General features: G+C 37.2%; 1 protein-coding gene across 1 annotated transcript; it reads left to right on the top strand.

Annotated features, from left to right (window-relative positions):
- The first annotated feature begins 4,761 nt into the window (after positions 1–4,761).
- Positions 4,762–16,313, top strand: LOC102806403 (uncharacterized). The gene is made up of 5 exons (XM_006815238.3): positions 4,762–4,998; positions 8,295–9,191; positions 12,118–12,283; positions 14,356–14,500; positions 14,912–16,313. Exons 1-5 carry the CDS (start codon positions 4,970–4,972, stop codon positions 15,115–15,117), a joined length of 1,443 nt encoding a protein of 480 aa, XP_006815301.3. The 5' UTR covers positions 4,762–4,969; the 3' UTR covers positions 15,118–16,313.
- The last annotated feature ends 559 nt before the right edge of the window (positions 16,314–16,872 follow it).

A 16,872-nucleotide genomic window follows, 5' to 3' on the forward strand; every position in this document is an offset into this window, starting at 1 on the left:
GTCGTCTAGTAATGAGTAGGCAGAGTAATGTCGAAAATGAACATCGCCCTCTACAGTCGGGTTTGTAATCTAATTGGTGAACGCGCCGCCACAGTTATTGCTGATTTATACTGGTGATTGGTCATACGTGGAAGTACTGAACCCACTGATCGATTTTACGCAAAACAGGAAAAGATACTTTTGATAAAAAAAAGTTAAATAATGTGTTATTCATAGCGGGAACAATGACACAAATTACACAACGGTTTTAACGGATCAACAGACGCAAGGTTCTTTTAAAATTGAAAACACCATTTCTCGCTGCTATAAGTTTTGTGTGCTACGATTTTTGTTTTTAAAATCAATCTAACTACTTCTTACGCCAGATACAACATGAGATGCAAAAGCAATGTACATGGCAAGACGACAACATTGACTTTGTGAAATTGGGAATTCATAGCAATAATCGAATTGACAGATTCAGGACATTGTTATCTCTAAGTTCGTGCCATGTGATCACACGATTTACGTCTGACATAGTTCGTCATCATATGTTAAAGCAGTGGCGGCGGCACCGGGGGAGGGGTCCCGAAAATATGCGCGACCTTTGGCACGAGGGATTGGGAGTACATCTCTCCCCCATGCCAAATTTCGTGCTACCACCTCAGAGTCTGTAAAAGTGCGAGTATCGGGGTGATTGAAAATCGCTATAGTATAAGCGATTGAGAGAGTTTTTAGAAATATACCTAAGACGATGTTCCCTGAGATCTCATTTTGAGCGTGAGAGACGCGATGGTTTTTTGTTTACTTTCACTCCTTCAATCACCATGGTTACATAGGCCCGAGAAACAGTGAACGCGATGACGGGAGAAAATGGAACACAATTTTTGTTGGGGGGGAGGCAAAATGAAGTCTCGATACGCTCTCGTTTTTAACGAGTTCTCGGCGGCCATTTGCGATTAAGATATGTTCATGTTATTACGAGTATACTCATTATGTTTGAATAATTTCTGCATTGTTACGATTTGTTTGATCTTTCATTAGTTGCGCATTGTTGATTACACGCAATGTGTCTTTGAAACCAAACATCAACAAGATTCATTTCTGCTCACAGATATAAGATAGAGGCCGCTAGATACATTAATCTGAATAGTATGAGTCGTATAACCGTGTTAGAACAGAATTGTTACCTATTTGCACTAAACATTGTACAATAAATGCAGGTTCGAACCATAAGAACCAGCAGCTCGTTTATTTTAGTTTGCCACAAGATTTGTATTCACCTATAATATACAATAAAATATAATTATACATCATAATTGATGTAAATTAAATTAAAAATTAATATATAACAGAAAAGCACATTGAAATAGAGAAACATTTTTAGAAAATAATCAAAAAAGCCCCATTATTTCCAAATCCCAGTTTCTTTCATTTTCAACAACCCCAAAAAATTATCCTCTTTCATAGAAATTATACTAATATTGTTATCTGGGGTTTAATAATATAAATATTGATTATTGTCAAGCATATGGCTTAAAGATATTAACGACTCTGCTACCCGCACATGTATATATGTGTTCGAAGTCATAAACGTAGTTAAATAAAGAACACACTAATATTCAAACATGTGTGTTATCATTTATCGCCCAAAACCAATGGGTCCAATTGGCGAAGCGTGAAACATCCTCAACACGTACCTTTTTATTGTTTTAATGAATGACCCGAATTCTTTTATTACTCCGCTAGACGTCTTGGTGTATCTTACTAGGGAATAAAAATGACAGATGACTCCAACCATCAGTGCATAGTTTTGTGATTCAATTGTTATTAGAAGTGGTTTATGTTAAGTTTGACGCTCCGCGAGCTGAATAAAAGGGACCAGCGCGGCATATAGAAGATTACTGTTGATCAACTAGCCATAGAATGGCATATGCTAGCTTCATGATTTCACTATTTTGATATTTGAGCCTTTTTTTTAATTTCACGAATTTGGTAGAGAAACAATAAGTTCTATTGTTTTTTCACACGTTCACATGGTTTTAATTTAAAAAAAAAATTACTTGTGAAAATAGGGAAATTAAATCCCAGTGAATGATTAATGCCTATATAACGCTTAAAAAACGATATCCGACCGCCGAATAAGAACTAGACACCATGGCTCAGGAGAATCACAGGGAATGTGGGATAATTCACCGATTTCTCTATTTTGGAACCCATAAGTTGTTCCCGAGTAAATCTAATCATCCCGACCAAGTCATTCCTCATCCAATAGTCTGTCTATAGTAACTCTACAGATTTGTAGTGTTTGATTTCAGCGCCTTTGAACAAAACTCAGTTTTGGATACCGGCGCTATATAAGTTTTTTTAGATAGATAGATAGTAGTCTGAGCTTAAACGTACACATACGTACACCCAAAACCGCAATTCTCACTCCACCTCCAACTCCATCATTCTCACCTCATCCTCACCCGACCCCCACCAGCCTCAAGCAATCCTGACAATCCTGTAGTCGCAGAGATAGAGGACCTTATGTAGACTAAGAGCAACGTTTGAACACCCAGCGGAAGCTAAAACTCAATCGCCCCCACAGAAACCTAAAGTATCACTCAAGCCCAAAATAAACTGTAATAATACAGTACAAATTCACAGTCATTCTATCTCTAGAGGGACTGTGACAAAACGTACAATTTTGAATAGCCATATCCATAACCTGACATGTAGACGTGAACGGCATCATGGGTATGAAGCACCGCGGAGGGCGCAACTCACGCGACCTCGTCAAACGACCATAGCCAATGATAAATAAATACTACCTGACTCAGAACATGGAAGGTAGTAACGTTACTACCTTCCATGCTCAGAACAGGATTACCAAAGCTATATATAGCGCCCTCAGGAATTTGATCAGGACGATGCGGTTGCACTTGTAAAAATAATTTCTATTCACAGCTGGATGACATCATATCAACGATTGAAACTGAATGAAAGACGTCATGCCAATACTACACAATACAGTGCTACACATACAAACCTATTTGACACGTACAATATACCATATTATATAATTCATGGAAGATAATGCGAGAGAGTAATCACCCAGTGTACTATGACAAGAATGTTATTTTTTGGTGAACAAAACTATTTTATTGTACGTTAAAGGGTGGCAGTCGTCGCGCCGCGCCCTGTTCGATATGGGACTCATAGCGACGTATACAACGCGTGTAAAATACATTGTTTATTTACATGAAATTCGAACACGCGCTGCGCGACGACCATGAATCATTGTAGTTCTTTTAAGCTGCGTCACTACATTGCATTGTGAAAAAGGTAGCAATAATGCAAGTATGGGTTAAGACCGGGTCGGTCGTTTATTTCGAGGGGGGGTGTAAACCAGACAAAATACGTGTTTTTATATTTAGAACTTGACTTCTACGCCACGTATGTACTTTCCCCCACTGATAAAAATATGATTATATTTCGCCATTGTTCATTGTACTCCGCTACCCCATGAGTAGAGACATTTGCTAGGCTTGCTCAATCGTAATAGCTGCTGAACGAACAACGAGTTTGAATCATGACCTCAGATCACCGTTCGACACTGAGTAGAGAGGCCCTCAACACTGACTGGTCATATTGACGGAGTTGAGTTTGTAAGTCGGATAAAATCTAGTTCACTGCTATTTCACATTAATATCTGAACTCTTATAACGTTGTGAAATAACAGATATTATTATGCAAGTCGTAGATCAGATATACAGTATTTTGCATACTGTACTATCTGTATCTCTTCAATATGTACACCCACAGTCCCTCTGTAGATAGAGGGACTGTGCTACACTCTTACCGCATGGATTCCCGTAAGTACCTCTAGCCTACCAACCTGTGAAACTAATCTACGATTGCTTAGTTCCCTATACTCTGTAGAAACCTCGGCCACATTATTTCGTGAGTGCACAGGCGTCGCGGTTGGAAAACGATGACGTGACACCTGATGATTGAAATAACATACTGTAAAATGACTAATTTTCACTGGGTTTTAATTTCACTGATTCACCATTTCAGACATATTCAGTGGGTTTTAAATTCACAGTTTTATCATTTAGATAATGTGTTCTATGCCGCTAAATTTTACATATTCACTGGGTTTTTAATTAGCTAATTTTCCAGTCAGCGAAATAAGCAAAATTAAAACCCAATGAATAATTAACCTTTTAAATCGTTGAAACATTTCTTGGATTACTACGATATAAGAAAATATAAAATGGATGTAATTCATGTACTGCATCAAATTCAACAAATATAACAGGAGTTGTAAACAATCGACTCCCTTGACGCCTGTGCCATGGCAACGCAATATGCAGTACATATTATGCTCTGGATTATTACATTGTTGTTCTATTGTGTGTTTTGTTTGTTCCATATGTGAGCAGCGGGTCCTAACATATTCAATTGGTTTCTAAACCCGTAATATCTGACTAATGTAAGGCGCAATGCATGATGGTCTTTGGAACGTACGCTGTGTTGCTTTGTAATTGGTGTAATTATCACCACTTGTGTACGTTCTAGCATAACATATGGTTCATGTTGTTTCTCGGTAACGTCAAAGAGTGTGGTCACAGGCTATCATTTGCATAAAAACAGTAAGTGTGTTTTAATATTATTTTTCAGTTGTTTACGTTAGTGGGTGTGTACTACAACATGTGGCCATAATATCAACACCACTATAACTGAGCATGCGCAGTATAACCATACTGTATCAAACTCATTAGCAGATATGTTCCAACCACTCATACCCGTGCTTGTATTAGATAACTTTCCATGTTGGGGAATCATTATTTAACTTCCTTTTAATAATATTGTACTGTAGCATGAAGAAGAACGACTCAGTGGACATAAGGAGATTTGGACACACTGGTGAAGCGGCACCAATAAAGCGGACACTTGCCACGTAAACCACGACGGTGGATTTTCTCCTTAAAAAGGCGTTATGCCAGACATAAGTACTGAATGCGACAGGTTAGTTTACAGAATACTAGTATTTTATAGACATTCAAACAAGTATTGAGCAGACCCACTTTATGCGACACCCGCGGATGAGCCAGGTGTACGAATTGATGCAAACACTGAGTACACGATTAAATGCAAATCGATATTAACACCAAGTTGGATAATCCGTCACGATGTCTTACTAATCGCGACTAATTACAATGTCAAAGTCACATGTCCATGTCCGCCACGTGACACCATGACCCGTGGTAAAATATACAATGAATATTATCGATCATCGCATGGTCTACTAGTATACAACATCCGTGATGACAATATGACTGGTTTGCTGACTACATTGCAACTACTAGCATATGTTTTGTTTTATATGTGTACTGGTTAGTCGCTACGAACCAGTGTAATCATAATCACAATGAAAAACAGTTCGTATTGATATATAATACGTTGGCTGCAAATTGTTTTGAAATAAAACGATGTAACCTTGACCAAATTCAATATTATTATATTAACTGACAATATTGTTTTTTCTGTCTTCTTAAATAGTATACAATAATTTACGAATTGTAATGAGGTGCGTTGTCCTTTATGTTCGTAATGTATAATCCTTGTAATGATAGTCATGTGACACGGTGTAAAAATAATATTCGTGGCACCAGGTCACCTGGGAAATTAATACGCTAATATTTCACAAATAATTTGAAATTATGTTTTTGTTCTAATGAAATTAACACCCAGCTCTCTTGCTGCCGTTTCAAGCCCATGGCCCTCCAAGTGATGATTCCGTTGTTTTGAGGTAGCGAGAAATGATGATACAAATAATGGTGTTTTGATTAGTATACCAGTAGCGTTAAATATAATATAAAGAGTGTATTTGTCATACATGACATGAAAACAACTAAACCATTTCTACCATGGTATTGTAAGTATTATATTACCGTGAGTAATATATCCCAGTGAGTTCAGTTCGAAATGAGAGCACACCAGAGGTCAAAAATATTGGTACAATAAATACACAACAGTCTCTGACGACACAGTTATGTGCAAATAACGCTAAAACGTGGCTGAGTACAATTCATAGCAATGTGGGTGGAATAAAGGTTACTGCGGTGAAGGTGACGATAGCGTACAATCGCATCGTATCGGTATTCACGTATTAACTATTTGTTTATCTTGTTAAAGTCAAGGCCAATCAAGTCACGTTAGAAATACGTTAGCGAGAGCATCCTTCTGCACCTATCTGTCTGGCAAACCCTTGTAGAAACCATCGCTAAACCTCTACACATTAGTTTGCATTACGCTCCTATTACTATAATACTGTATGTCGTACCCTTGACCATGATCTGATGCAGACTACATTAGACTATTGTTGTATTATTGTCTTATTCAGGAATTACATCTTAAACAAATCTTGATAAAAGCTAAGACTAGTAATACAATTGTATTACTAGTCTGAGATAAAAGGTTTATTTTGTGTTTTATATTTTAACTTTCTGTCTGTTCAAACAGAGTCCCTCTATAGACTATATAGGGCTGTGGTTCAACCATGGTTCAACTGTTTTCAAAATTACTAGTTCTGTCAATCAGTATATTCCGTTACACCTCAGCAGACAACTAATAAACGTTTATTAGTTGTCTGAGGTTGACACTGCCATGGTCAAATTAACATTTTTGAATGGTGATGCACCTCCCTTTAACTCCGATTTTGACACCATCAACGTATCGAGGTGAAATTGATGTGACTCCAAAGCCAATCTGAGTTCATGAGAGTTTTAAAGTACGTTAGTCCCTTCCATGGTCTGTGCGATTGCTTATTGGAGGTGTGGTTGTGATCTTTGTTAATCATTTGCACAGTGTTTATTTACAGAACCTCTCGTAATTTATTTACAGGATGGATAACACTAATCCTCAGTACATAGGAGGGAGCAAGGGGGTAGCTGGTACAGTTTTACGGGAAATAAAAAAGGGCTTACTAGTATTACAATTTACAAGGGAAAAAAGACGTTTTTACAGTTTACAGTGAAAATTGAATTTTGCAGTGAATCTTGTGTCATTTAGTCGTTTTACAGTTTCGAAAACGTAATTTCTCTGCATTATTCATTACGACTTTTTTTATTTGGATGTAAATTCTTGTACGTACCGAGAAAAATGACACATTTTTACAGTGTACGAACAATAAATTTGATTGATTAAGTTGTACGTCTAGCCTGTGATTACAGAACTACGAAATTTATTTTGTCAATTTACGTTGTACGAACAAAAAATATTGCAATTACGTTGAACGAAAATAACCCTTGCCCCCCCCCCCTTACATAAGTAGCGTTCACGCACAGCTACTTACACGGGCTAAGAGATCGAACATATGGGATAATAAATCTCAGTAAATCTTAGACCGTACTTCGTGTAGCGTAAACACGTAATATTTGCTTTCTATTGTAAACATGGCTAGAAGTTGGCACACCGAAAAGTCAATTTGAGTCCACCGTCCGCTCCGTGAATTCGCGTCTACGATTGCATAATCCCTATGGCGTGATATCGGATGTAGAAAATAAATGTTTAGCTCAGAAAAAGTTCTTGCAAACATTTCTTGCAGTAACGTATTTTTTCTTTTAAATTAATGTGCCCAAGAGTTACCAAGGTATCCCACTGGGCCCGGGGTGTAGTAGGTCATACGATATGCTAAATGACATATATGTGGACGGAAGTATCTGACCCGTATGACCATGGTATGACGTAGTCGTAGCCTGACAAGGTCACGTGAATTGCACCCTCCGCGGTACCCCAAACCCGACACAGAGGTCTGATGTCGTTCGGCCGGTGAAGGCGTTACTTACGCCTACGTGTCAGGCTGGACGTAGTCGCAACTAATGCTGTATTTATCAACTATATCACATGTAATAACGCCACCACTCGTTGCATCGCTAAATATGTAACTTATTTCACGGTGTGTTGTAATTTCTAATTCATTTATTTAAAATTTCTTCCATAGTGTTATTCGTTTTCAGAGAATATGTCTGAGTTTTCCAAGTTGCTTCCGTGGGAATGAAGTTCGCGTTTGAATATCTCATCCCAGAAAGTATCTCTCAAAAACGACGAAACGCTATTTTGGCGATAATGGTGATACCTGGTCGGCCTTCAATGCAAATATTTTTTTTCGAGATATTGTTATCAATATTTTTTAGAAAGTGTTTTAGGAATCGTGCGTCTATTGATTCTTACGTCGTGGTGCCGAACGGGGCATGGGATGATTGTCAGTGTTATTCTGTTTACAAGACTGCATAGCATAATGTGTGTATACTTTCTTTCAGATGTGAATCCTACACAATGAGGCGTTATAACCCATTTCTACGACGTTGTATCGGGAAGATCCACTGGTCAGCACGTCTACTGTTAACTGTGTTTTCGATATATGTTATTTTACTAATATTTAAATGTGCTTCGCAAGGCGGCTGTCAATGCACTGACACACAAGGTGATAACAGTGAAACACTCCGTCAAAAAAGATTTACCACACTTCCACAGAATAACGAATTATTTGTGAATATTTCAAAAAATGAAGACACTCGGAGGAGGTATCTCGCTCCTATTCATGTTTACTTGGACGGTGGACCAAACCGAGCTTTCTGGACGTTCCGTAGAGAATTACGCCTGGCTTTGCTCCAAAATCGTACGATTGTGTCGACTCCTTTTCGCGTGTATGATAGGTTGGAGACTCAAATGTACAGCTCAGTATCCATGAGACGCGCCTTTGACGAGATTCTAATCAATCAAATCGTTCCCGTAGTTTCCATGAAAGAATTTTACGAAGAATGTAAGGACGAATTAATCCCGAAAATAAAATTGAAACCATTCGATGTGATACAGGATAAGGAAGTCTCAAATAGCCGGAGATATTTCAAAACTAGAGACGCCGTGGGAGAAATTGGTCGTGATTATCCCTTCCATGCAAGGGTCAGCTCTGGATCAACTCCAGAAGAAAACTCTAAATTCCTTGCAGCAACCCAAGGGGTTCGGTGTCTGTCAGTCTATTTTGATGAAGATGTACGGTTCTTCAGATCGCCCGCAGATGAAGAACTTTACCAGGAAGTAGACAATCATCTGTCTTGGTCGCCGTATGTAAGTGGCCTTGTTGACGGCGTATACGATGCTATCTGTGACGGAACGCCGTTCGCTGTCGTACATTGGAGAAATCGTACGGGGGAAAAGTAAGTTGTTTGTGTACAAGTACATTATTCACTATTTTATTTTATCAAAAAATAACGCTGTATTGGCACACAGCTACTATTATGTATGGCTTATTGAACAAGATATGAGACCCTCGGCACACGTGGCTAATTATGATACAGTGAATACATTTAATATCTCTTTAAAGAGATTCGAGTCGAATGAAAGTTTATATATATCACATTTCTCATTCTTTCAGTATTAGGATACCAAAAATTAATAAAGGGGCAATTTCTAAAATTTCACGGAAAAAATAAAATGCTGTATTGTTTTTTACGAAGAAATTATTTCTTCATATCTTCGAATTTTGATTGGTGACATGGATGGCAAAGGAATAAAAAATATTATTCTGATATTATTGAAAACATTTCCAAAAAATATATTCAATTTAGCGAGTTTCCAGTCTGATATTTTTTTATAATATAAACAACGGGATTTTCCTCCATTGCTTATATGAGCAGTAACATGCAAAGTAGTACACATTTGAACTCTGACCGTTAAAGTCTTAATTTGATATCATTCAACTAATAATACATTGGGCTGTGATTTCTCTAATACGCTTGTGTACTAGATATTTTGTTACGTACAATAAAATCACTGCACATGCGTAGTTTCAATTTTTCATTTCATAATACTGACAGTTTAGTTTTTGATAGATTGTTATTCGAATATATAGATACAGTGGACAGCGTATATATTATTTTAATTTCCCAAAAGATGGAGTCGATGATAATGTCTATGGTCTGTCTTAGTTATGAACTTATAACGTGATAAATGCATGTGATATATAAAGATGAAATATGGATAACGCCATATTTTTAACATCTCTTTTATTTATGTCGTATTGATTTTCCTAAAAGTCAGACGAAAAGCAAATAGCACTTTCTGTTGTCACAGCTTTGTACTACAATCTAACAGCCTAACCAGGCGTGAATTTTATTCCCTCGGACAAAATAAATCATACGTACCTCAGTGCACGACAGAACAGGGTTCTCCCGGGACATTGTAGAGTAGTGGTTCCCTCATCGACCAACATTTATCTATTTATATTATTGATTTGAGGGTATATTGTGGTGGAAATTATACCTGTACTCAGTTCACTCAAGAGTGAAGTACACAACGGATAAATTTGAGGTATGATGCACCTGAGAACAGTTTGTGATTAAAATCTTCTGTAAAAGTGAATAGTCATATTTATTCAAGAGATGATGGATCTAGGCTTGTTATCTTAATACTGCATTTTCAACTATTCCATGGCTAAGTATCATATCTGTAAACACATGTTGCCATAAGTGTGAAGTACGATAGGATAGGTACACTCAAAATAAAACTGATGTTAACATGGAACAACAAATCAATAGTCCAACTATAAATTGATTGTTCACGTGTACACTATAAACATTCTAATTGTAATATTTTCATTATAAATGCCCATGAAATGTGTTTGAATAGGTGATTTTCCGAACAATTGCGAGATCTTGCGAGATGCATGAAAGACGCGCGTCGAACGTCTGCCGCAAAAATCGAACGATTTGATTTTGAACTAGAATTTCTTTATTTCGCAGCTTACATTGACCGGCCGATCTTCGACAGAGGAATATTGCTTCCGAATACCCTTACTTAATCGAAATTGCCTATCATCAAATGTGGACAGCACATTATTAAGCATGGAAATGTCCCCGAAATACTTTCGCGTTTGTCGAATCCCACGCGATGTTTGACGCGACTATCATGATTTATATTTCAGTCAGTTTGACAGTGGTCGTCATGACATATACTGATAAAGGTTAATGACAAGACCAGATGGCGAGATGGTATCTTTGTGGAATGTTAGTGCGAGACTATTACCCCATCAATATTAGTTAGTGTTGACAATGTATAGAAATGTTTTCTCTAGACAGCTTGACGAGTAATTAATTGATTATGATGTGTAAAACTTTCATGTGATTGGTTGTTTGTTGGAAGGAAAGGCCTTGGAGTCTCTTATACTGATTGTAATTGGTTAAGGGGTGACAAGAAATAAAGATTGATTTAATGCTGTCTCGGGTGAAAACCAGGGACTTGGCAGAGAATCGTTTTGGGAACATGAACGAAGCTTGTGTGTGTCTTTTGTCAGCCTAGCGTGGAAACGACCGAATCCCGGTTACCTAAGTGAAAGGTTTTTAACCATCAAAAATACCTATCACACGACTACGACGCTATGACCTTTGTTTGTCCTGTTTTTACGTTCGATTTCACGCATAACGCGTGATTCTCGCAGTGTACGGAAAATGGTCTATTAGCATATGACGAAGGTAAACGTGCTTTAACATTGACGTCAATGTAGTGTAATATAAACATACATTAAAATAACTTGTTCATCGTTATATATTGAAATATTATGTCAATATGGAACGACAGCCATTCACAAACAAATGTACTATACACTGTATAAGTTCATTGCTATTCCAACTATGATGAATACATGTCATATTTTTGTTGATTATTTAAGGTACACTTATTAGGGTTGGATTTATCCTAAATCAAACACGTTGTTTTAATTAGAGGCACTTAAAACGGTAATCGTGAATTAAATAATGACTACGCAAGACTGGTGGCGCGTGAGTTTTGAAATATTCATACTACTTTTAATAAGTACATGCGCAAATGCACGCAACATCACGCACTGTAAAACATAGCATGTTATTTTAAGTAATTTACCTAATCCACAATTTCGCTAAATTAAGATGTCGCTAATTAGAATAATAGAGAACTAGTATATTCTCACTGTGAGATTATTTGCACTTTAGCTAAATTAAGATTCAGTTAATTCATGCATTGAGTCAAATTCGCTAAAATGATATGCAGCTATTTCAAAGTGTTTTACAGTACTTCTCTGAAACTAGGTGCGTCATATTTTCTTCACAGATGCCTGAATGGGTCATACTGGGCACCACATGTGTGCAAACCAACCGATTATTTTAAACTCAGCGTCATGTCGAAGACAATCGATGTATTGGTCAATAGTCTTATAGAGTACATCCAATCCAGAGGGCATACATGCGTCTACATTGCACATCCTCCGTATCAACAGGTGGGTGAAACAAATGAGTTAAAGCGGGGGGAGTCGTTACCTGCGCATGCGTCAAATGGCCATAGCGTGTCATTATTTACAAACAAGCGTCTACCCATGAGCATTTGCGTTTTCAGCGTGTGTTGTTATCGTCGTTTAGGACTCAATTCCCGCGCGTGCGCAGGTGACGACCTCCCGCTACAATACTGTCCATATATTGATTTCTTGGTTTTATTTCAAGATTCACATAATTATTCACCAGCTCTCAATGGGTCATTATTTTAAGTGCACGTGGATAAAACTGCAGTATCACATGCGTTTCTACAATAAAACGAAGCAATAAATAGAAAACAAACAAATGAACATGTGTGGGGAATAACTTGGGGTTCAAAGGTCAACCACAATAGTAGAGTAAGGTGCCGCTCGTGCGTAAATAATTTGCCACCAGCTGACGTGTGTTTTTTGTTCGTTTAGTGAGGTTTGATAGCACACCCTGTCCCCATGGATCACTCATTGTCGACGTGTATTATAATATGTATAATGCTCCACACAAATCTGTTAGAATCAAGATATTTGTCCAAAATTCATAATTTGTTTATGAAAGTTATTTCTTGATGACAAAATTAATGTTTATCAAAATATTGGGTCTCCAAAAAAACATTTTCATAATTATTGATGCTATTTCACGCGCGATACGAATTCACGATTTTTTGTTTTTCTTGAGTTTCTCTAAAACCCTTTTCGAGATACGTGTTGGTTCACCAGAGCATCCATGATAAGAGTAAGAAGTCAACACACGTATAATTAAACAGTTTTAAAGCTATACAAGTGACAAGAGGCTTGAATTCTTCGTTTAATTAGTATACTTTCAATTGGAAAATATTTAAATATGGTTAAATATATAATTTGTGTGGTTATTATAATAAATTGAAAGTTTTCAAAAAAGGTTTGAGTGCATAGAGGGCGTCCAGGCTCTTGTGGGCCACGCCTTCCAAAAAATCGCATAAGCAGCATGAGTGTACAGGCAGGGCGCTCAGTGCTATATGTACATAAAAGCCTCGAAGGACATATGTGTTTCTCATGTGATCTATACGATCAGGCTACATTTCCGGGGCAAAGGTCACATCAAGTGTTTCAGCAACACACGTTCCCCATGTGATTCTCAATACGTAATTTATTTTTATAACAACAGATTAAAAGTCAATGTCACATTATATATGTATGTTCGCAATAGAGTTTCAAGAAGAACGTGGCTACCGCAAAAGTGAGCTGCAAATGTTCCATCGAGTGTTGACTAGTTGATAATGAAATCTGGAAATAAATTGGAGACTTAAGTGTTATGTTTCCTAATCGATAACTCAGTTTCATTTTCACTTTGTATTATATGGATAATACCTTAAGCTGAATATTGCGATTGTCACACGCAACGTAATATTACCGTAATTGGTATAGTACAGGTGTGATGGTTCAAATACCAAAATGGCAACAGTAACAGAAAGACTTCCCTGGCGGCGATGATAAAATACGAACACGGAGCCAACAGATGAGGTTTCAACTGGTACTGGTATTATTATACTCTGCAAACATCAAGTACAATAACGCGGTAAAACTCCACTACTCCAATAACTAGATACTTAAACTCCAATACAATTCAACGAGATCTCCGATCTGAAATCAGTGCTGAACAACTCCCCTATATATACCCCCACTGTCTATAAATAGACCACTACATCAGCATACATAATGAGTCTGGAACTTACTACAAATTTCTAGAATGTTCCATTACCTTCTATTGCCTCCTACAGTGTTCTATTACCTATTCAACCACTGGCATTTTCTAAAAAATATAGAATATTCCACCCAGACACAGTACGGTTCTAGAACATTCTCAGTGACACGGAAGTGGTAAATAAGTCGTATGCGACAATGATAACCACACAAAATTGTCAAATATTAATGTTTAAACATATCATAAACCGTGAGAATCATGGACGCCGGCAAAGGGTGTACTGGTATCTCATGACAGCTATGGGTTGGTGTTAATCGGATCAGACGAGCTAACTTTCAAATTAATGTTAAATTTCATCCTACAGGAATTCGTGAATAGAATGAAGAAAGAGTTTCCGGGTGTTGTTTATACGCTGAAAAGACTCGTGCAAAAATCTCACAAGTTAATGAAACTGCAAAACAAAAATGACAACTTTGTTTTGTCATTAGTGGAACAGGAGATTGCAGTTAGTAAGTACCAGTATATATAATACGTGCGCCCCCAACGGTGACAACTTGCTCATAGCGATTGCTACAGATAGTCTGGTGATGTCATAATTTGAATGGTGCAATTTCCCATAGTGTAGGTCACCGAGTTGATGAGATATGGCTGACCGAATATCGCGAGAGGAAAATATGAAAACATTTCAGCTATAGACGACTTTTTAGGGATCCTCATTATATGTTACACCACAAAAAGATACGTAAATATGTTGACATCGCATGAATGATGGAGTTTTCGCGTCTCTCTCGTATAGTTTCCCCCCCCCCCATTTATTTGTGTCTTCAATTGTATGTATCATGACATAGCCTAGGAATAATATAATAACAGTAGTACATTACAGCCTCGACAAATACCATAATTCTGTTCCATCTTTTCAGGAGCCCATCTGTTCATAGGATGGCGTGAATCAAGCTGGACTAAGATGGTATCTGTGATGAGACGTAGTTTAGGCAAAGAAATAGTCCCGCTTCCGGTGGAGAGGATGTCGTCTTTACAGAAAATGATATGGTGCAACACTATGAAGTTCGATAACAGTTTTGACCCAACGGCGTGTGAATTTGAAGGCACTTATCGGGATTACTGAAACTAGGTCATTTTACGAGGTGGAGTTGTTGATTTAAAATGACCGCCGCGGCACTGATGTCTACTAATTTGATGTTAGTCACGAACGCCTGAGCACATTAGCTGACATTCCAGAATTGCACGTTAAAATAATTGTTGGCGTGCCAAGATTATTCCCGTAATTTCTATACTTAACCGGGGAGCACTTCTACGCACCGATTATATTATAAATGTTCTTCAGATTCTAATCTGCCTCATAACTTACATTTTGGTGTAAAACGCATATTCTGTTCCGAAATATTTTGTTTTTCAAAAACTAACTTATCTATATTAAGGATCACGTTTATGATATCATGGTATATCATCACCACTGAGATTATTTTTCGCCATTCCGTTCTACGTCGGTATGTTGTCGGCTAGTCGGTCACTTTTCAGGAATTTGAAATACTAGATTCGAGCGTCATGGGACAATCTGCGCAAACGCTGGACAAGTTACACCTTGCGCAATGCATCCATACGCGACAGCGCCCTCTATAAAAAGTTATGCCGGCTTTCACATCATTGCGAGCAGTATGTAGATGGGCATGATGTTATATACAAGGCAAACAGATATGAAAGATGACATAAACATTGAGTAGTTCACATTAAGAACAAATCTATTTATGAAAAAGTTCTGCCAACTGAAGTTGTGATACTAAACATGTGTTATTCAAGACTTTCTCTGTTATAATGTTATTCTTTGCTGCTAAGACTAGTGCTGTTTAAGAGGCTCAAGTCGCTCGCGTAAATGCACTTAAGAATGCGTGATTCCGCGCCACAACAATTCCAATACACATCGATGTTACTTTAAGTATCACTATTTATAAAGTTCAGATAGTCAAGTAATACTCAGTAACGAAGAATATTCAACTTTTTCGGAAAGCGCAAACAGACCATATGTGATTCCTTAGACTTGTTGAATTATCCATCTGCTCCAGTGTTAGTCAATAATTGCGTTTATTCGCGTGGTATCTTGTTACAAATTATTTAGAAAATATGTAGCTGAGTGGTACGTCCATACGCACCCGAATACATGATACCTTACATGATTCGAATGTTGTGATATCTCGTTAACGCCGGTCATAGAACGCGCTGATTATGATATGTAATGTTCATATTTATTTATTTATTTATTGTTTGCTTTTGTCTAAAATAAAATGATTACAAATATTACAAATATCTCATCGGATTGGATAGTATCTTATTCCATATTAAAATGCGTTAACGTAGAAGCCTAGTCATACCTTTTGACAAAATTGGTCATAAATCGCATGACAATGTTCATTAGTTTATTATGTACAATCATGAAGCTAATGTCCCATGGTACAATGAAATAGCATTATTGTGTGTGTTACAGTTAAGTTTTTTGAGAAATGTGTCCTAATATTTTTTTAAAAATTACTATTTTTAGAACAATTCCATAGAACACAATGTTAAAGACAAATTGCATTTTTTCACACTTTTAAAAACCCAGATTATGTAAATAGTTCAGCACAACAAAAAGTACTCCAGCACTAACAATATATGATTTTTTCAACCTATGTCACCAGGTTAGATTTTTAGATATTGCATAATATCTCTGCCATAGGAACCTGTGGTAAAAGTGTTATAATAGTGTCAAAATGGCGACTTTCCATTCAAATACAACCATCATTTTCTAGAAAAAAAAAAGGCTGGTGACCCCCAATTTTTTTTTGGTCAATATCCTTATATTGCCTTAGAGTACAGTTTATTACAT

This window comes from Saccoglossus kowalevskii, chromosome 5, assembly GCF_978046115.1.
Source record: "Saccoglossus kowalevskii chromosome 5, keSacKowa6.1, whole genome shotgun sequence".
Classification (NCBI taxonomy): domain Eukaryota; kingdom Metazoa; phylum Hemichordata; class Enteropneusta; family Harrimaniidae; genus Saccoglossus; species Saccoglossus kowalevskii.

What these genes read in the sequence shown, in the direction of transcription:
- LOC102806403 (XM_006815238.3), top strand. Translation starts at nt 4,970, where the DNA reads ATGCCAGACATAAGTACTGAATGCGACAG. An exon ending in ATAAGTACTGAATGCGACAG is followed by an intron (nt 4,999 to 8,294) that starts GTTAGTTTACAG and finishes ACTTTCTTTCAG; the next exon opens with ATGTGAATCCTACACAATGA. An exon ending in GGAACAGGAGATTGCAGTTA is followed by an intron (nt 14,501 to 14,911) that starts GTAAGTACCAGT and finishes CCATCTTTTCAG; the next exon opens with GAGCCCATCTGTTCATAGGA.